This window comes from Colobus angolensis, unplaced genomic scaffold (genome assembly GCF_000951035.1).
Source record: "Colobus angolensis palliatus isolate OR3802 unplaced genomic scaffold, Cang.pa_1.0 Scaffold751, whole genome shotgun sequence".
NCBI classification, from domain to species: domain Eukaryota; kingdom Metazoa; phylum Chordata; class Mammalia; order Primates; family Cercopithecidae; genus Colobus; species Colobus angolensis.
Genome location: NW_012121277.1, coordinates 391,516 through 412,450, shown reverse-complemented (window position 1 = coordinate 412,450; position 20,935 = coordinate 391,516). Strand labels below are relative to the sequence as shown.

General features: G+C 46.1%; 1 protein-coding gene across 4 annotated transcripts; it reads left to right on the top strand.

Annotated features, from left to right (window-relative positions):
* Positions 1 to 704: 704 nt before the first annotated feature.
* Positions 705 to 16,573, top strand: IGSF1 (immunoglobulin superfamily, member 1). 4 transcript variants are annotated; one of them, XM_011927937.1, is made up of 20 exons: positions 705 to 912; positions 3,300 to 3,436; positions 3,578 to 3,604; positions 3,992 to 4,273; positions 4,574 to 4,861; positions 6,779 to 7,063; positions 7,305 to 7,598; positions 8,104 to 8,382; positions 8,710 to 8,830; positions 10,707 to 10,777; positions 10,872 to 10,904; positions 11,296 to 11,586; positions 11,913 to 12,191; positions 12,863 to 13,150; positions 13,838 to 14,125; positions 14,321 to 14,608; positions 14,800 to 15,087; positions 15,209 to 15,487; positions 15,880 to 16,003; positions 16,155 to 16,573. In XM_011927937.1, exons 2-20 carry the CDS (start codon positions 3,367 to 3,369, stop codon positions 16,288 to 16,290), a joined length of 4,011 nt encoding a protein of 1,336 aa, XP_011783327.1. In that variant the 5' UTR covers positions 705 to 912; positions 3,300 to 3,366; the 3' UTR covers positions 16,291 to 16,573. The 4 variants fall into 4 exon arrangements, with proteins under 4 accessions (XP_011783327.1, XP_011783326.1, XP_011783328.1 ...); XM_011927936.1 differs by having other exon boundaries at positions 10,857 to 10,904; XM_011927938.1 differs by lacking the exon at positions 3,578 to 3,604.
* Positions 16,574 to 20,935: the final 4,362 nt, after the last annotated feature.

Genomic DNA, 20,935 nt, shown 5'->3' with positions numbered 1-20,935 from the left:
GCTTACAGATTAATACTAGTAGTAGTAGTGGTAGCAGCAGCAACCACTACCATTTATTGAGCACCTACTATATGCTAGGCCTATTGTGCTGTGAGTTTTACTTACATCATCCCATTGAGGCCTTGTGAAATAGGTTCTGCTGTTTGTTTGTTTTTTACTTTACAGATGGGGAACCTGGGACGCAGAGAGTTTACTTGCTTGAGGTCACACAACTATTGAATGTAAAATGTGGACTAAAATCTAAATTTGTATGTCTCTAAAACCTGGACTTTTAAAACCCCAAGATGGACTTTGAAAGCTGTCCAAGTTACTTAACCCTCTCTGAGTTTCAGTTTCCTCATCTGTAAAATTGAGGGGAGTAACACTTACTTTGTAGAGTTGCTCTGAAGATGAGAAATATAGGATCCCAGAGCCCAGGGGCACATAGTAGGCACTTAAACTGTGGTGGCGAAATGGGGCGTTGAATGGGCAGGGGAAGATCTGAGATCCCGATAAAGGTATTGGGGAGCTGCAGAAAAGGATCTACAAATCTTCTTGAGAGCTGGCCTTCCCCCCCCAGAATACAGTGACCCAGTGAAACTCTGAGCGACTGGCGAGGGGGCAGGGGCCTGAATTTGGCTCCAGCAACCTCTGCAGGGAGTCCGGAGAGAGGCGGGGAGCTGGGAGGGGCGTAGAAATCCCGGTCGTCAGAGGACTGCAGGTGCCAGGCAGTTGGTGTAGGTGGGCTCCCAGAGCCCGGCGCAGGGAGGGGAGGAGGTTGGGGCGGGCCGGCAGGCGGGCGGGGGAGAGAGGAAGGCGGGGCTCAGAGCCGAAGAGGCTGTCCTTAGACAGCTCTTCTCATGCCGGGCAGTTTGCTGCATCTGGAGGAGCTCACTGGAGAATCTCCAACATCGGAGCGGGCCTTCAAGTACCGTAAGTACCTGCAAATGAGCGCATAGTTCAGTGGCTGAAGATTAAATACTGGCCACCAGATCCTAAACAAAACCCCGAAAGAGTCTCCTTGCTGTAATTAATTGCCGTAAATCAAACTGCTCCCCAGTCTGTCCCCCCACCCCCTTCATTCCTGCCTTTCTCCTTTCCTCCCCGGATCCCAGACCCGTCTCGGTGAGAATCTCTGGGCAGTGTAGGTATCTCCCCTTTTCCTTCTCAGTCTTCCCTCCAAACCCTCAGCGGAGCATGTACCCGGCACCCCGCCGAGCCCAACCCCTTTGATTCCTGGAGCCCTCAAAGCTATGCAGGGGGCGAGCCATTAGACATTTCAGATATGTCACCCTCAAAAGCACTGCGGCGCTGCCTAAGGGTGGGGAAAGTGCTTGGGGTGGAGTAGAAGGGAAGGGTAAAATGGCTAGGCAGCCAAAGTTGGGGGTGGAGGTGGGGTGAAAGGCCAAAATGGGCGTGGCCAACTAACCTGAGGCTTGGGGCTGTTCTCACATTCCCCCGGTATAAGATTCATCATTTGGGCTGAATATAAATGGTACAATTTCCTTAGTGATTGAGGAGGGGTCAGCCATGCCAAAAAGCCCAGCTTCCCTGACTCCCCTCAATCCCGCAGTAGGCAAAGATCCTGGTTTAGGGGTCCAAGTGGCAAGGCTGAAACCTCAGATGGCATTTCCTGGGTGTAATCCCAGGTTGAACCTGTCCCTTGGCATGGGAACCTGGCTTCCCCCAAAAACTCCTGGCCCAAAGCCCCAGGGTAACAAAGCAACAGGGTGGCATCCAAGCTTTGGCCTGGCCCTGAGAGGAGTGGGAGCAAGCGGCTGCAGGAACTGAGATGGAAAGGGCATCTTCAGGGTTCTACACCAGTTTGATGCCCCCTTTGAAAAGAAGAAAAAATGAGCACCTTTTTAAAATGTAATGTTCACTATGTGCCTGGCACTGTACATGTATTATCTGTAACCCAACACAACAATAATGTTAGGTCGATATTACTCCCCCACTTTACAGATAAGGAAAATTCAGAGTGGGTAATCTGAAAATCCTTCGATACAAAGTGAAAAATGAACAATGGACCTACGCTTCCTTGAATTTCTCACTGTCCACTTGTTCCCTACAGTCCAGATACTTTGAACATGAAATATCCTCCTCTTCCTGCTCCTCCATCCTACCCAGTGTTAGCACTGGGGCAAGTTAGAGGCTGAGGTCCAAGGTCAGTCTGGAAAAGCAAAATCAGTTCCTTTCTCTATTCTGAGAGCTGCCTCTTCCCCACTCTTCTGAGCTAAGATTTAATAACAGCTGGAGTCAGCCAGGACTTCAGACTCCCAGTAGAAAGTTAGTGGAAGAGAATTAGCTTGAGTTTGTGTGGCTGGGACATACCTTCCCTTGGTGAAAGGTTACTGTGGGGGGAGGTGGAGAGAGGCATGAAAGCTCAAGAGTCTACCTTGTGTATATGCAAGGCCTATGGTAAATAATGACTTTGGTCCGGGAGAATGGAAAGCCTCCCTGAACACAAATATCTTTGCCGTGTTTCCTGAGATTCAAACAATTCCATTTCCCTTAGAGGCAATCAACAAAACTGTTTAGAAGTTAAGGGCAATGAAAGAATCATTTAGACCTTATGTAAATTAACTCAAGCAGCTTGATTTTCTAACACATGCTTGACACTGGGGTATTGAGCTTTTAGGGGTAGGAGACAAGAATGAGAGTAATATTGGATCCAAAGCATTCTATGGAAGGGAAGGATATCCAAGGGATCAAGTGAGAGGGGTGAGGGAGGGTGAAGAGGGAGTGAAGGGTGCCTCTGGGAGTTTAAATCATTGTTTTAGATCCATAGGCCTTGGAGTTAAACATGAATTTTAATTTGGGCTCTAATATGTAATATCTTTTGACTTTGGGCAAATTATATATCCTCTCTAAGCCTCAGTTTGTTCATCAGTAAAATGGGATGGTAATAATGCACCCTCTTTTAAGTTGTTGAAAGTCTCTCTCTCTCTCTCTCTCTATATATATATATACACACACACACACACACACACACACACATATATATGACCGAAAAGGTGACTCTGCACCTCCCATCTCCCCATCCTGTGGAGCTTCTGCAGGCTATTCTGGGCCTCTGAGATCCCAGAGACAAATCCATATTTCAACAAATCTGGCATCTTTGATACCAACAAAGACCTTGAGCAGGAGGATAGGGAAGTGAGGGAAAGGAGCAAGGAGAGGAAGCAGCAGGTGACCTTGTAATACCCTGCATGCCTGTGAGGAAGTACAATGTAGGGTTGTCAAGTGCAATTTAGCCATCTAAACTAAACTTTAAGGAGCAGGACAAGTCCTCTGAGTAAAAACAATTCTGCTTTTAGATACCACCACCTGCTGAGGAGAAAAATTCTTCAAGACTCAGAGCACACAGCCAGCACCAGAGGCCCCATGACCCTGGACAGACCAGGGGAGGGAGCCACCATGCTGAAGACATTCACTGTTTTGCTCTTTTGCATTCGTGAGTACAAGAAAGGGGTGAAGGGCAAGTGACCCTGTCATAGGTACCCACTTGTTAGGGGTGGGAGAGGAAAGTATTGAGGTTTGAGCACAGGGTGGAGACAACAGGGGAGCTCTCCTTTACCATTATCTCTCTTTTCAGGGATGAGTCTGGGTATGACATCGATAGGTAAGTGAGTCCTGCCCTCTCAGTCACCTCCTTCCTAAAGGATCCAAGATGCTGGCGTGTCTCCATGACCCTAGACATAATGCCTTGAGATTCTAGAGATAGATTGGGCTGATTGGGAATCAGAGGACTTGGTTTCCTATGGCATGGTGAAAAGCTTTATCTCAGATGGAAAAGAAACCATCAGACTTTATTCTCCAACTCTTTTGGACCCCTTGACCAAATATCTTGGGGTTCTTATATGATGCCCCACAGGAGCACATTCCTGTCCCCAAGGGAAGACAAAATGAGGGATCTGGGTCCGGGCTAATTTTAAGGGACATTGTGGGACATGTTATGGGAGGGAGAGGGCTGGACTGCTCACATCTTTTTGATCTGTGGGAATAACAGTGATGGACCCTCAACCGGAGCTGTGGATAGAGTCCAACTACCCCCAGGCGCCTTGGGAGAACATCACGCTTTGGTGCCGAAGCCCCTCTCGGATATCAAGCAAGTTCCTGTTGCTGAAGGATAAGACACAGATGACCTGGATCCGCCCTTCCCACAAGACCTTCCAAGTTTCATTCCTTATAGGTGCCCTTACTGAGTCCAATGCAGGTCTTTACCGGTGCTGCTACTGGAAGGAGCCAGGCTGGTCAAAGCCCAGTAAAGTTCTAGAGTTGGAGGCACCAGGTAAGAAGACAGCGATACTCAAGAATTGACTCCAGCTCCTGAGATTCAAACTTGCCTTCCAGGGGAGGGTTTGTTTCTCAAATGCATGCAAGCACGCATCCCACAGTTAGTAAATAAGGGCCTACTTTGTATTGGGCAATGCAGAGGGGGGATGCAGACTCTGGAGCAGAGATGGGAGAAGGAGGGGTGACAAACAAGGATCATACAGGGAAACCTCAATTAAAGTAGAGCTCTCCTCTGCTGCTCCCTAGACAGTACTATTCTTGCTTTACCTAATTCCAGTTTATTTGATCCTTCCAGGCCAGCTGCCCAAGCCCATCTTCTGGATTCAGGCTGAGACTCCCCCTCTTCCTGGATGTAATGTTAACATCCTCTGCCATGGCTGGCTGCAGGATTTGGTATTCATGCTGTTTAAAGAGGGATATGCAGAGCCTGTGGATTACCAAGCCCCAACTGGGACAATGGCCATATTCTCCATTGACAACCTGACACCTGAGGATGAAGGGGTTTACATCTGCCGCACTCATATCCAGATGCTCCCCACCCTGTGGTCAGAGCCCAGCAACCCCCTGAAGCTGGTTGTAGCAGGTGGGTGTGGCTATGGCTGCTGGCATCTGGCAATTGTTGTCCCAGGGATCATGGCTGGTTGAGCTAGGGTTTCTGATTTTACTTTCCTCAGCCAGTTTCTAAGGCCCTGCAAGGCCCCATGAGCTAGAGTCGTTTGAAGTTTTACTGAGATATAAATTAGAATCGCATGTGCTGCAAGGCAGATGTATGGGAGCCAATCATTTGACTAGTAAAGGAGCCCAGCCAACTGGCCAGCAGCTTCAGCTCATCACAGCTTTGTTGTTCTCTGCTTGTTGAATATCATACATTCATTCATTAATTCAACCAGTATTTATTGAGCACCTAATATGTGCCAGGCACTGCCACTGCAATCTTATAAATGGAGTCTTAAATTTGGAAATGTATTTTATTTGTAATTGTTATTTTTATGTCTGGAAAACACAATGGATTGCTAGTGTTGGTGAGTAAAAACAAAGAAAACAAATGACAAAGAATGTGATAGCTCATATTTTAGAAATGGCTTTATAAACTGCCTTGGTTCCCTATCAGTAGAGCTAGTAAGGCAGCACCAATCTCTAAGTATAGAAGAAGTTTCCCCAAAATGTAAAATGCCAGACATGTCCCAGTCCCAACTCCCCCACCCCATGGCCTGGAAGTTTCTAGATGGAATTGGCCACATTTGCTTTAGTCTCTCCATCCAGCTAAATAGGCTTGGGGAAAGCTGTGGTGCTACAGAAAATACCCTAGACTTAGAAGCGGTAATACTGGTTTCTAGTTCCATCTCTGACACTGCCTCCCTGCATGATCTTGAGCAAGTCACTTCACTTTTCTGTGCTTTGGCTTCCTCTACTCTAAAAATGGGATAAGAGTATCTATCTGATCTACTGTGTAATGCTTATCTCTATGCCTCAGTTTCCTGATCTGCAAAATTGGTTTAATAATAATGCCTACCTCACAGGGTTGTTGTGAGGATTTGCCTAAATATATATGTACAGTGCCTGGCATATAAGTTCTCAATAAATGGTAGATATTAATTTTGTTAGTATAGCTTTTTATTGAGGATCAAAGAACAAAAAAAACTGCTTGTTTGAACCGAGTGTATGAATGTTTGTTGTACTCATGCCCTTTCAGCATAGATTCCACTAACACACACTTCCATAGTTACCTGTTCAACAATATCCCCCACCAACCAGTTCATGGGCTTTTTGCTAGCAGAGACTTTGTCTTCTTTTCTCATATACACCTAGACTTACATGATGCTTGATGCATACTAAATGCTCAGTGAGCATATGACAGAGCTGATCCTTCCATAATGAATAGATAAGTGTGCCTGGCATTGGGGTGGGGGTAGAAAGGAGTGGTAGGAGGTGAGGTTTGCCCTCACTTTCGTGTACAATCTCCTTGGCGAAACAATCCATGGAAATGAATGTGTAGCTCTGTAACAGAGATTTCTTTGGGTTGCAGACTTACTGGCCAAGCCCTCTTTATTGGCTTCTTTCAGTCTTGTTGTGGAAGTAGGATCTTAAATGAGCTTAATGTATTCAAAAGCTCTCCTTAATACTTCAGTGGCATTCATGCTCTGCAAAGATGAAATCATTGTTATTTTCAGAGGTTTGGTTTTTCTGGTGGTTGAAAGAACTACATTTGGCATTTCAGGGACCTAAAGATACAGGGAATTGTGGATGTAGATCTTCCACTGAGATACACCCCTATACATGGTTAGAGCTCAGTGAAGCTGACAGATTCTTGAGAGAGAGCAGGGGTATAAGTGAATCTACCCATGATTATGTTATAGAGGCAGAGATCCAAGGAAGGGATAGGGAAGAGAAGGTAAACTTCAGCTACCACTTCTTGTTCAAAGAAATTAAGAAAGAGAAAACAGAAGACAACAGGAAAGAATCATCTTGCCTCTAACTTTAGGGTCTCTTCCCTTTGTAGGACTCTACCCCAAACCAACTTTGACAGCCCATCCTGGGCCCATCATGGCACCTGGAGAAAGCCTGAATCTCAGGTGTCAAGGGCCAATCTATGGAATGACCTTTGCCCTAATGAGGGTTGAAGACTTGGAGAAGTCCTTTTACCACAAGAAGACAATAAAAAACGAGGCATATTTCTTCTTCCAGTCTTTGAAGATCCAAGATACTGGACATTACCTCTGCTTTTACTATGACGCTTCATATAGAGGTTCACTCCTTAGTGATGTCCTGAAAATCTGGGTAACTGGTAAGAGACGGGTATGCCATGAAACTTAGGTTAAGGGCTAAGAATACAAATCTCCCTCTGTGCTCCCTGGAGAACCTAATCATGTGGCCAGGCTAACAGTAGAGAAGGGAACAGAATTTGTAAAACTGGGTGTAAGCAGGTTTTTCCAAGGGTGATTTGGAGGAAGCGAAGGAAAAGAATCCTAAGGAGTGGGAGCAGGAAGTGAAATCCTTAGTGCTTTTTATTCTGGGTCTTGTCCTAGACACTTTCCCCAAGACCTGGCTACTTGCTCGACCCAGTCCTGTGGTCCAAATGGGTCAGAATGTGAGCCTGCGGTGTCGAGGACCCGTGGATGGAGTGGGTCTTGCACTCTATAAGAAAGGAGAAGACAAACCAGTTCAGTTTTTGGATGCCACCAGCATCGATGACAACACATCATTCTTCCTCAACAATGTAACCTACAGTGATACTGGCATCTATAGCTGCCAGTATCTTCTCACCTGGAAGACCTCCATTAGGATGCCATCACACAACACTGTGGAGCTTATGGTTGTAGGCAAGTGTAAACAACTGTTTTTGTTATCAACCTGTTTGTTTTTATCATCATTGTGGTGTTGTAAGAAGGAGCTAGTTGCCTTGTATCCTCTGAGAGCTATGAGCAAAACGCATACAAACACACACACACATGCACGCATGCACGCACACGGAAGGTGGTGTAGAACTTTCTTCCAAAACTTTAGGGACTTTGTCTCCCAGGATTGTTCCTCAAGCTCCACCTCTCAGTATGGCACAGCCCCATTGTAACCCCTGGGAAAATTATTTTTCTTTAGGCCAGGGGAAGTTTACAGGTATGAGGTCTTCCTGACTGGTAGGGAACCAGGAATCTTTAGATCACCAAGGGGTGGGCAAAAGAATTCTAATGCACAGTCAAATCTTGAAGCCACTGACGAAGTGGAGGTGGAAAGGAAGAGAAGATCAAATGGGGAGCTCAGAAACATTTTCTGGGGAGAGGGTACTAGGTTTGAGGTCACTTCTCACTCTGGTCTCTGGATTGGTTTCAGATAAGCCCCCCAAACCCTCCCTGTCAGCTTGGCCAAGCACTGTGTTCAAGCTAGGAAAGGCCATCACCCTTCGGTGCCGAGTATCTCATCCAGTACTGGAATTTTCCCTGGAATGGGAAGAAAGAGGAACATTCCAAAAATTCTCAGTAGACGGAGACTTCATCATCAGTAATGTTGATGGGAAAGGCACAGGGACCTACAGTTGCAGCTATCGCGTAGAGACACATCCTAACATCTGGTCACATCGCAGTGAGCCCCTGAAACTGATGGGGCCAGCAGGTGAGAGGATAACTCTTCAGAGGAATGCCCCTCCATACCCCAGGGATCCCAGATCAGTGCCCAGAAAGATATGGGAAAGGGAGTCAGGGGCCTGAAAATCAGAGCCCTTGGGTTTCAGCACCCTTCCCCTGGGGTGGTCTCACAATTCCTCAAAGGCAGTTAGCAGGATAATTTCAAGGCTCCCATTCTCCATGAAAAAGAAGGCCATTTCTGCCCTACCTTCCCAATATAAGCCCTCTCAGTAACCAGATTGTCCTCACCCCATGAATGTATTCACCTGCCCCCGTCCCCATCAAGGCCTCTGATTCTGGTCTTCTCTGGCCACAGGCTATCTCACCTGGAATTATGTTCTGAATGAAGCTATCAGGTTGTCTCTAATCGTGCAGCTTGTTGCCTTGCTGTTGGTAGTGCTGTGGATAAGGTGGAAGTGTCGGAGACTCAGAATCAGGTAACTGTCTTGTCCCAGCCCCCTGTTCCCCCCCAACCTAACAGAGTCTGAAGAATGAGTCATACCCTAGTTGAGACAAGCCACAGAGGCACACCCTATAGAAACCCCATCTTCTGGGCTTTGGGAACAAGACTTTCTCACTTCAGCTGTCTCTTTCGCCTCACAGAGGGGTCAGCACTCAAGCCAGAGGGTGGAGAAATGCATAGTTCTCAGAGGCAGGAGGAGTAATCAGAACTTCATTCACTGACATCCCCCCGGAGGGTGCCCAAATCTCCACTACAGACCATCCTGCCCTCAAAGATGATTGATGTCTCCCTCATTAACTTGTTCTGGATTTTTCCTCTTGTAAGAAGCCATGCTGTCTTGTCTTCCAGGCTGTTATCCAACTCCTATCCCAATTTTTCACCCTTATCCCTAGCTCTCAGAAGCTATTAAACCTTGTGATGCATCCTAGTTGCCTTAGTAACCAGTCTCTGACACTATGGCCTCCAACCACCTGTGCAGAGCATTCTGGGAATATAGACTTGATCTGGATGGCCATCTGATGTGACATTGGACAGAGCAACAGAATCAGACTGTTTCCTCTGACTCACAAACTCGCAGGCCAAACAGATTCTCCTGCCATTTCCTTTGATTCTATGGTGTGCTCTGGGCCATCTGCCTCTCTCATCCCCATGGCTTGTGCTCAGGCTACTCTACCGGGAACAAGGAGAGTCATGACCACTTCTGACCTAGTAGTGATGTTAGCTCCTGAATACCTTGTCTACTTCCCCCTACTCCCTGCTTCTGGTTGGAACCCCACCCTGCAACTGTGGTCAGTGTGTCTGGGAGTATTCAGTGCACAATGGATTATGATTATGATTATGATTATATGTGTCTGTGCTTTCTGCTGGAATCTGAGGGCCAAAATACTTGGGCAACTAGAAGCAAGCCACCTAAGCCTTCTGCAAAAACCACCACCCTTTGAGTTTTCAAAAAGTTTCAGCAGGGGTCAAGTTCTACTGCTTTCTGGAACCTGACCTGGATCCCATATTCATTAGAGTAATCGCCAAGCCAGTGGTTAGAAAAAAAAAATGTAGCTTTATGTGCCCCACCCCAGCCCAGCAACACAGCATCAAAGAATAAGATCAGAAACCAGATTTCAGAGAAAGGAGCTTGAAAATCATGTTTTCCTCACCAGGAAGGATGGTCAGTGTTTTCTAAGTAAAAATTTTCCAATGGATTTTGGGTTAATATCACCTAATTCTACAAGACCCATCACCCAAAGCTGCTGCACATTTCTAGTTATAATCTGGTTGAGGGGAGAGTTTCTACTCTCTGAAAAGCTTGGCTCAGCACCGACAATCTTCTAGTAATTCACAGCTGCCTAGGCAACCCTTCCATAACAAAGGCAGGTGAGGCAGGTGGATCTGAGGACCAATACTGCCATAACAACTGCTTCCAAACTTAAACTTGATGACTGAGAAATACTCACGGTTTCTCCCTCCACCCCCACACACACCACCCAGAGCTGCCGATCACACTGAGCTCCAGGGATTCTGAGAGCTCCAGATAATATAAAAGCATTTTCACATCTGACATCTCAATTCCAGCAACAGCCTAATCAGGAGCCATGGGGAGCTGACATATGATATAGGCTGGGGAGGGGGAGAGGACAGAGGGGACATGTGGGTCACGAAAGAGCAAGAGGTTTGCAGGTGGTAAGGCCCTCAAAAAGAAAAGTCACTGATGTCAGAAAAGATTATATCCCATTATCTTGGCCATATTCAGTCCCCATTGGGTAGCGAGTAAGCCAATGACATAAATTGCCGCCCCCTTTCCTCCACCCTCCCCCTAATCCCAGCAACTCCTCTCATCTCTTTTCTGGTCTCACTAGAGAAGCCTGGTTGCTGGGAACAGCTCAAGGGGTCACCATGCTCTTCATAGTCACGGCCCTTTTCTGCTGTGGTGAGTACAAGTGGGGGAAGGGGCCCGGGCAGAAGGCCGGGGTGAAGTCCCAGTGGGGGAGGGGGCTGAGTCCTGGCAGCAATTTCTTTTGCAGGACTGTGCAATGGGGTATTGATAGAAGAGACTGGTGAGTTTTCCCTGCTCCAGACTGGGACATTCCTCCCTGGAGATCCGAAATAACTACAGAGCGTCAGTGTCATTGGCCAGGGAGTGACTGGTTGGGAGGGAAGGACAGCCAGGAAGGGGCACTTGCTAAAGCTGCTGGCAAAATTCAGCCTCCAACTTTGCCTTTCTGCCTGCAAAATTTCCTCCAAGCTTCTGCACTTTTCTGAGGCTCAGCTATAAGACACCAGCTTCCCCTTTCCCCAGCACCTGAGGAAGGAAGGAAAGAAGGAAAGGATTTGGATTTGGGTTGCAAGGGGAGGTGGGCAGTGTGATCCGGGTAGGGGGTTCAAGGGCGAGGAGGAGGGAGGGGAAGGGAGGCGGGAGGATGGCTTCATTAATTCTGCTGTTTCTAGAAATAGTCATGCCAACCCCTAAGCCTGAGCTGTGGGCAGAGACCAACTTTCCTCTGGCCCCGTGGAAGAACTTAACCCTCTGGTGCAGAAGCCCTTCTGGCTCAACTAAGGAGTTTGTGCTGCTGAAGGACGGGACCGGGTGGATTGCAACTCGCCCGGCCTCAGAGCAGGTCCGGGCTGCTTTCCCCCTTGGTGCCCTGACCCAGAGCCATACCGGGAGCTACCACTGCCATTCATGGGAGGAGATGGCTGTATCGGAGCCCAGTGAGGCACTTGAGCTGCTGGGGACAGGTAAGAAAAGGTAGAGGGTTTCCCGGAGTTATCCCCAGTGCCCCTGGGACTCCAACACTGCTCCTGGGAGTGAGGGAACGAATTCACAGGGACCCTGTAGGCCAAGGGGCTTGTGCTGCATGTAGGAGAGGAGGGGTGCTGAAATGGTAGGGGGTTACGGGGCAGGGGGAGGGGCGGGATGGGAAAGAGAGTATGAGGAGACTGACTAGAAGAGCCTAGGGCCAGCCCAGAATGAATGTCTTTATTTGCTGACAAAGTGACCCCGAGTATCCTATCTGGGCAACTGCAAACTTCTAACTCCTTTTCCACCCCATTCTGTTTTCCAGACATCCTCCCCAAACCTGTCATTTCTGCTTCCCCCCCAATCCGGGGCCAGGAACTACAACTCCGGTGCAAAGGATGGCTGGCAGGCATGGGGTTTGCTCTGTATAAGGAGGGACAGCAAGAACCTGTCCAGCAACTTGGTGCAGTTGGAAGGGAAGCCTTCTTTACAATCCAAAGAATGGAGGATAAAGACGAAGGCAATTACAGCTGCCGCACTCACACTGAACAACGCCCCTTCAAGTGGTCTGAGCCCAGTGAGCCCCTGGAGCTTGTCATAAAAGGTAGAGCTGAAAAGGATGTGTGAGGAAGAGGGGCGGGGTGGAGGGAAAGGCAAAGCCCTGGGTCAGACACTCCTCTCCCTGCAGCAAACTTTGCTGCTGGTCCTGGGAGCCTGTGTCCAATCTTAGAGCCAGGCAGGCGTGGCGCTGGGAGTGCCAGGGCCTCTGGCTGCACGATATTAATAGCCATAATCGTTATTAATAGCTTTGGTTCATGGAGTGTGATTTAATTTTTCTAATTATTTTCACATCAATTATCTCACTTCACCACAGAGCAACTCTTCAAGGTGGGTGAAGCAGGTACCATTTTCCCCTGGTCCAAATGGGCAAAGTGAGACTCAGAGAATCAGCAGAGCCCCAAGAAAAATTCTACCTTTTTACTAGCCTCCATTGCCTCACACTGAGGATTCATCTGGAGGTAGTGAGGGGTGGGGTTGAAGGGTCCCTGTGTGAGAAGTCCATCTGCAAAGTGGATTTACTTTACTTTTTAAATGCACTTACTTCTGAATGAAATACTATAGAAAGCAGAGAAGCCTCCTAGAACCAATATTTGCTATATTTGCTTTCTCTCTTTCTTGTTCTTAATTTGGTTTTGTGTTGTATTTTGTTATTTTTGTTTTGTTTCGTTTTGTTTTTGTTGTTGTTGTTTTTTGTTTTGTTTTTTTGCCTCCTAGAAATGTACCCTAAGCCCTTCTTCAAGACATGGGCCAGCCCTGTGGTCACCCCTGGTGCCCGAGTGACTTTCAATTGCTCCACCCCCCACCAGCATATGAGCTTTATTCTTTACAAAGATGGAAGTGAAATAGCATCCAGTGACAGGTCCTGGGCAAGTCCAGGGGCCAGTGCAGCTCACTTTCTAATCATTTCGGTGGGCATTGGTGATGGAGGGAATTACAGCTGCCGATATTATGACTTTTCTATCTGGTCTGAGCCCAGCGACCCTGTGGAGCTCGTGGTGACAGGTTAGGAGGGGGGACTCCAGGTAGAGGTGGTGCCAACCCTGGGATGGTGGGTGGAAGGCTGTCAGTGGGAGAGGAAGAAATGTTTCTTCTAAAAAACACTGAGAAAGTGCTTAGGACAGTGGCTGGTCCATAGTGACCAGTCCATGATGCACAGCTGTTCATGTTATTATTACAGGAACAAGAAACAAAGGCGGTGGGGAGGCAAGCAATTCATTTCTGGGGAAATAAATGAGGCAGATGGGGGTGTCCAATTCCAAGAGCTCAGTTCAAGTTGCCCTATTTCTGCACATTTTTATGGCTTGGCCTTGAGCTTTAGGCTCAATGTACACTTTTTCTCTAGCTGGGCTGTCAGAAATCGGTGGGCTGGACGGCTCTCAGAGAAAGGAAAAAGACCTTGAAATGTCAGCTGCATACTATACAACTACACAACTGTGCATAAGTGGAGTCCCAATTATGTAAACAGTTATAGCTACATGGACATGGGAATATATATAAAGAATAATGGCAAAGAAATATTAAAAACACTTATCTTTGAGTGGTAGAATTGTGTTTCCTTCATTGCTTTTTTTCTATATTTTCTAATTTTTGACAACAAACATATATTGTGTCTTACAATAACACTTTAAAAGGCTATTTGCAGGATATGAGGGCTGGGTTTATCTCATGCTGTTGTCTCTTTAATTTCAGAATTCTACCCCAAACCCACTCTCCTGGCACAGCCAGGTCCCGTGGTGTTTCCTGGGAAGAGTGTGACCCTGCGCTGCCAAGGGACTTTCCAGGGCATGAGGTTCGCCCTCTTGCAGGAGGGAGCCCAGGTTCCCTTACAGTTTCAGAGTGTCTCAGGGAATTCAGCTGACTTCCTTCTCCACACTGTTGGAGCAGAGGACTCTGGGAACTATAGCTGTATCTACTATGAGACAACCATGTCAAACAGGGGATCATATCTCAGTATACCCCTTATGATCTGGGTGACTGGTAAGGACAGAGCGGACATGGGACTGGGATGGAGATCGTTGGAGTAGGGGTTAGGGAGGGTAATTCCTCCTAGAAGTCTAGGCTAGGCCATGGAGGGGAACTATTGTGTCCAAGAGGAGAAAGATAGAGGGTTAATTTAAGCAGGAACTGATAAGTTTCTATAGTCACCACTTTACAACCTTGGTCTCTTTCTAGACACATTCCCTAAGCCATGGTTGTTTGCTGAGCCCAGTTCTGTGGTTCCCATGGGGCAGAATGTTACTCTCTGGTGCCGAGGGCCAGTCCATGGTGTAGGATACATTCTGCACAAAGAAGAAGAAGCCACTTCAATGCAGCTCTGGGGATCCACCAGTAATGACGGGGCATTCCCCATCACCAATATATCTGGTGCTAGCATGGGGCGTTACAGCTGCTGCTACCACCCTGACTGGACCAGTTCTATCAAGATACAACCTAGCAACACCCTGGAACTCATAGTCACAGGTAAGGGGAAGAGGCTCTCAAGTGGGCATGGAAGTGGAGAAAGGAGGGAATAGACTGGTTCATGGGAGATAGTTTTCGGAGAGCTCGAGGAGAGGCAACCAATTGTCTTTCCTCTTTATTGAGCAGAGACCCCAGGGGTGATGCACTGGAAAGTGACCTCTTCTCTTTGACCAGGAGTTCATTTCTTACAGGCTTACTCCCCAAACCCAGCCTATTAGCCCAGCCTGGTCCCATGGTGTCCCCTGGCGAAAATATGACTCTTCAGTGTCAAGGGGAACTGCCAGACTCAACATTTGTCCTGCTGAAGGAGGGGACTCAGGAGCCCTTAGAGCAACAGAGGCCAAGTGGGTACAGGGCTGACTTCTGGATGCCAGCAGTGAGAGGTGAAGATTCTGGGATCTATAGCTGTGTTTATTATTTGGACTCTGCTCCCTTTGCAGCTTCAAATCACAGTGACTCCCTGGAGATCTGGGTGACTGGTAAGGTCCTGGAGACCTCAGTACGAGTCATGATTTTGTAGTTTTTAGCAGTCAGCAATAAGGGGGTAAAGGGCTAAGTTCAGGATCACTTATTCTAACTCTGTGTCCTTGTTGGTTGCAGACAAGCCCCCTAAACCCTCTCTGTCAGCCTGGCCCGGGACCATGTTCAAGCTAGGGAAGGACATCATCCTTCAGTGCCGAGGACCCCTGCCAGGTGTTGAATTTGTCCTAGAACATGATGGAGAAGAAGCACCTCAGCAGTTTTCAGAGGATGGAGACTTTGTCATCAACAATGTAGAAGGAAAAGGCATTGGAAATTACAGCTGCAGCTACCGCCTCCAGGCCTACCCTGATATCTGGTCAGAACCTAGTGATTCCCTGGAGCTGGTGGGGGCAGCAGGTAAGAGAATAATCTCTCCATGATCCTAGTGTGACACACCTGGGATCCCAGGGACAGTCCCCATGGAGACATCTCAAATCAGGAGAATGGAGGGGCTTTGGAACCAGGGACCTATAGTGTGTCATCTTTCTCCTAAGGGTGGTGAGGAGGTGGAACCTTAAATGTTTTTGAAGATAGTGAGTGGGTTTCTTTCCAGGCCTCTTGGCCCCAAGGAAAGGAGGGCTGCTTCTGCCTCAGCATAAACTCTGCCACTGCCCACCTGCTCTGTAGTCTGAACACATGGCTCCCACATGAACCCTAAAGAAGACCAGAGTGTGGGGCAATACCAGATTAAGGGGAACATACACATGCTAATCTCCATGGCCTTGGTTTCTCCTCTTTCATCACCACAGGGCCTGTGGCTCAGGAGTGCACAGTAGGGAACATTGTCCGAAGTAGCCTAATCGTGGTGGTTGTTGTAGCCTTGGGGGTAGTGCTAGCCATAGAGTGGAAGAAGTGGCCTCGACTGCGAACCAGGTAAATAAATGCCTCATTATGGCCCCCTTCTGTGAACCAGGTGGTGCTAGAAAAACAATCATATAAATGCTTCCCTAGTATCTGAGCCCCACCATGCAATCTGTTTTCAGGTTCTGGATCCTCCCTTACTCATGTCTTTTTCTTTACATAGAGGCTCAGAGACAGACGGAAGAGATCAGACCATTGCCCTTGAAGAGTGTAACCAAGAAGGAGAACCAGGCACCCCCACCAATTCTCCTTCATCAACCTCTCGGAGAATCTCTGTGGAACTGCCAGTCCCAATATAATAATCTCCTCCTTTACAAGAGCTTTCCTCTCCTCTCTCTTGCTTTCAGAGACCTGTAAATCCAACTAGTTACCCTGCAAGTCAGCCCCATCTGCTGTCCCTTGGTCTCTAATCACCTGAGCTGGGTAAAGGGTATTCTGGGAGTTGACAGCTCTGCCAGGGTGAGATGTTTCCTGAAGAGAGTTTCCCCACCCCTGTAACTCCTCACTGTACTGATTTACTGGCGCATGAAATTCTATTAAAAATGCATTCTTCTGAATAAAAAGAGCATTCACTATTTAACTGCAAAAACTATGGCTGTGGTCTTCTGTTGGTCTGTTTTCCACTAACAATCTAGAAATGATGTATTGGAGCTGACCTCGATGGCAGAATAAGAGAGTGCAGGGCTACGAGAAAAGAGAAAGTTGTTCAAGGATGGGTGTGGGGAGGGGGCTCCAAAATAGCTACTTCCCAGTTTGGTTTGACACGTATTCACTGACCAGAGTATTATTTTGCCCTTCCATTGGATGAATGAATGAATGGCAACACTCTCTCCCGGTTGAGCCTAAGAAGGGAAAACACAGACATTACATGCATTTCACCATGTTACGTTTGGGTCCATAGTACATCCACTTTCAAACAGCGGGATTGGCCCTCAGCAGAACTTTGAAACTGGAAAAGCGTGCTTTGTGGCCCTTACCTAGCAATCCCAGGGTGTAAATGAATTCACTCTTAAGTATGAACAATTAATCAAATATGACACTTTGCCTCTCTCTAAAGAGAGTCCCATTTTCCCAAGGGAATGTGCATCTACTGGTGGGATCTCAAGAAGCCAGTAAGCAGATGAGGTGGATTATTTGGAACAGGGACCTGCTAGTGCTGCCTCCCAGGATTCCAAATGGGGAAATGGTAGGGGTGGGGGCTAGCTCCCATTCTCAGCCCCTGACCTTTCCCCCTGGATTAGAAGGTCACTTGCCCCATGAGTGGGAATTCAGTACACAGTAGGCCATTAGGCCGTTTGGATTGGGGTGAGTGGCTTACCTAGTTCTTCAAACCTTGTTAAAGACCTCAGAAAAATTGACCTACAGGTCTGAGAGGGGGTCATGACCCCTTCAAATCTGACCCTAAAGAAGTTAAACTTGCCTCCCAGCACTGTTTAATTCTAAGCTAACACTGTTCAATAGAGCAATGTACAAGGGTACAGCACCTGGTGAGTTATTTAACCCTGGTTATAATAAAGTTTAGAAAGCAACTCCTCTATATGCTTGCATTAGGAAGCATGTTTACCCAGCAAGTTAATGAAATAAAAAGAAAGCATCCCATTTCCTTTAATCCTTACAGAGTGAAGCACTCTGAGTATCATAGACTAATTTGTATTAAGCTCTTTGGAATGTAGAAGTACAAAGTCGCACTCTGATTTCCATTTGATGAGATTCTGTTAGTCGCTTATACTAATTTATTATAGTATTTGTAAAAATTGCATTTCAAAACTACTTTTATATTTTAGTTTAGCGAAACTTAATTGTTGCTTGCTGCTGAACACCACTTTTTGCCCTCATACTCTCCGTCTCTAACCCTCAATCAAGCAGTACATTTTGAACACTGGAAAGAGTTGGTCCTCAGTTTTAGGATAAAAGTCCTTTGATCAGATCTGATTCTGTTTTCCAACATTTGGGTGTTCCAAAGTGTACATTGTCAAGGCTAGTACAGCTGTGTAAGGTAGCAAGTGATAATTTGATTGCTTTAGCTTTCACCAAGGGAAAGAGAAAAGGGAAGATAAGAGCAGAGGGCCAAGGACTGAAATTTTGAGATGCCTCTGAGTTAGAAAAGCAGTGCTACGGTGAGACAAACACAACAGGAAATGACTCTTGTGAAATCGAGACATTGAACCTAGGGTCTCCTGTGTCAAAGGGATTCAAAGAGAGATACTCTTGCACTCAGGGAAAATTCTGAAAAATGTTTCAGTGAGAAACGAATAGGGAGAAATATTGTGACCCTGGACTGTTACTTGGCTTTCTAAAAACACTCACATATACTGTTCTTTCACTTAGCCAAGTTCTACATGTTTTAGAAGGAAAAAAATAGTTGTCAATTAACTCTGAAATACTTAAAGACAAAGAGTGGCTCTGGGGTTTAACTTTCCTACTTGCTGTCAGAGCTATCTATGTGAATTAAGTACCTATTTATAATGCAGAAGTCGTCACAAACTATCTCAATGAATTAAATATCTATTTATAATGCAAACGTAGCTCATTGCTGACAATTCTCCACATGGTATGTTTTTTCAACCTGGTTGCCATGGGAATCAGTCCCTTTACCCCTGGCTGGCCGCTAATCATCAGCCCAGCATCAGATAATTTCTGGGAAATGGAATTGCAATTAGGATGGAATGAACTTTTGCAAGGAAAATTCGTCTCTGGGATTCCAGGAAGAAAGGCCAAAGACCTCTCTCAAGTTGTAAAAAAACAAACATATATTACCCCTCATCCTTGGGCTCACATACTTTTGACTTTTGGCTGTAGCATCTCAGAGCTACAAAGATTGTCAAGGTGGTATGAACCAATCAATCTTCCAGCCAGTTCAGCATCTTTTTTTATAGCAAGACTAACAGAGAGATATACAGTTTCTTCTTGTACACTTCCAAAGCTAGAGAGCTCACCACTTCATCAGACAACCTGAGAATCTCAAATCATTCTATTGATCCTGTATCTACCTGTATGTATTCCCTTCATACTCACTGGCTCTAGTTCTGATTCAAGTTGCAACCCCAATGAAATCTACTTCTTACACATAATAATCCTCCAAAGTCTGGAAAATGGGAGTTGTCTCTGCCATGTCCTGTAGTGCTCACTCAGTGGTGCTTCTAGAGTTTGGCCAGTATTCATGTGCAAATGTGTTCATGTAGTTAACTCTCAATTATTCAGGTTCCAGAGAGGGCAGAGTTCATGCCTACCCTACCCCTATCAGATTTAAACAGGGCACCTCTTCAATATATTTTATATATCTGTTTATTCTACAAATATTTATTGGCTGCTGTCTGTATGCCAAACACTGCTGTGGGCATTGGATACAGTAGTGACAAAAACAAACAACAATCTCTGCCCTCCTAGTGTGGAAAACAAACCATTAATATAGTCAGTAATAAAGTATAAAGTATATGGAATATTAGATGATGATAAGTGCTGCAATGAAAAAATGAAGCAGAGAAAGGAGATACAGAGATGTATTTTGTGGGGGAGATCATGACAATTTATAAAGGGTGGTCAAGAAGACCTCATTGAGAAGGTAATGCTTGAATTACAATTTGAAGGACGTGAAGGAGCAAGATATGCGAATATTTAGGCAAAGTGGGTTTTGGTCAGAGGGAACAGCAGATGCAGAAGCCCTGAGACAGGAGAATGCCTGGCTGGTTTGAGGAATGTGAGTAAAGGAGTGTGACTGGAGCATAGTAAGCAAAGAACAGAGTAAGAGTTGAAGTCACAGAGGTAATAGGAACCAGGCCCAGAAAGCCCTTGTAGACTTTTATGAGGACTTTGATTTATGCTCTGAATGAAATAGGAAGCCACGGGAGATATATTTAAATAGGGCCCTCCAGCCTTCTGTTTGGAGAGCAGACAGAGGGGGCCAGAGTGACAGCAGAGAGATCTGCTGGGAGACTATTGTAGTAATTCTGGCAAGACAGGCTGGCTTAGGTCAGGATGGTAGCAGAAGAGGCAATGAGAAATGGTCAGAATATTGATACAATTTGAGGAAAGAACCAACAGAATTTGCTGACAGATTGGATGTGGGGTGTGTTCTGTAAACATTTTCACTAGAAGGAGGAACTGTTTCAAATATTGCCTTAGTGTTTCCCTCCCCAGATTATTTTCATCTCATCTTCAGGAAAGAGTTTGCCAATTCCCCCCAACCCAGGTCACTACTTCTGGACAGTTTGTCAATGAGCTTGTCATTGTCTGTCCAGGAATATTGTAAGTAGGATAAAGTCCTGACCATCTGCCGCAATCTGAACAGCACAGAGTAAAGAGAACAGGGAACCATCACTGGCTGGAATCTCAACTCACCATTTCTATTAATGTCATATAAAATTACATCAGCCCTTGGACAGCCAGATCACACTGTTGGCTCACAGGAAACTTGTGGTCAACTAAAATCCACAGCTCTTTTTCACACAAGCTCTTGCCAATTCAATCCTTTCTTGTCCTTTACTTGTGTAAGTGATGTGTTATTTTGAAATTGGGTTTTTAACTAAAATGTAGACTTGACATTTATTTTTGTTGGGTTTAATCTTATGGATCCCAGCTTACAGAAGTCATGTGTTACCATCTAGTGAGCTCCTCTCTATGTGTCAGATCTATAGGCATTGTCTCATTTTCTCTTAACAGCAACCCTGTGTAAGATTCCTTGCTGTTATTATCCCCATTTTACACATGAAAAAACAGAGGCTCAGTAGATATTCAATAAATATTTTTACTAAATTGACCACCTTCTCAGCCTACTCTTTTATATATTTTATTGAACAAACTCTCACATACACTTACGTTTGTTAGACCTTGTTCTAGTACTTTACATTTATTATGCATCTTAATACTCACAACAAATCTATGAGGTAGGTGCTATCACCATTCACATTCCTTACGAAAGAGGAAATGGAGGCACATAGAAGTTAA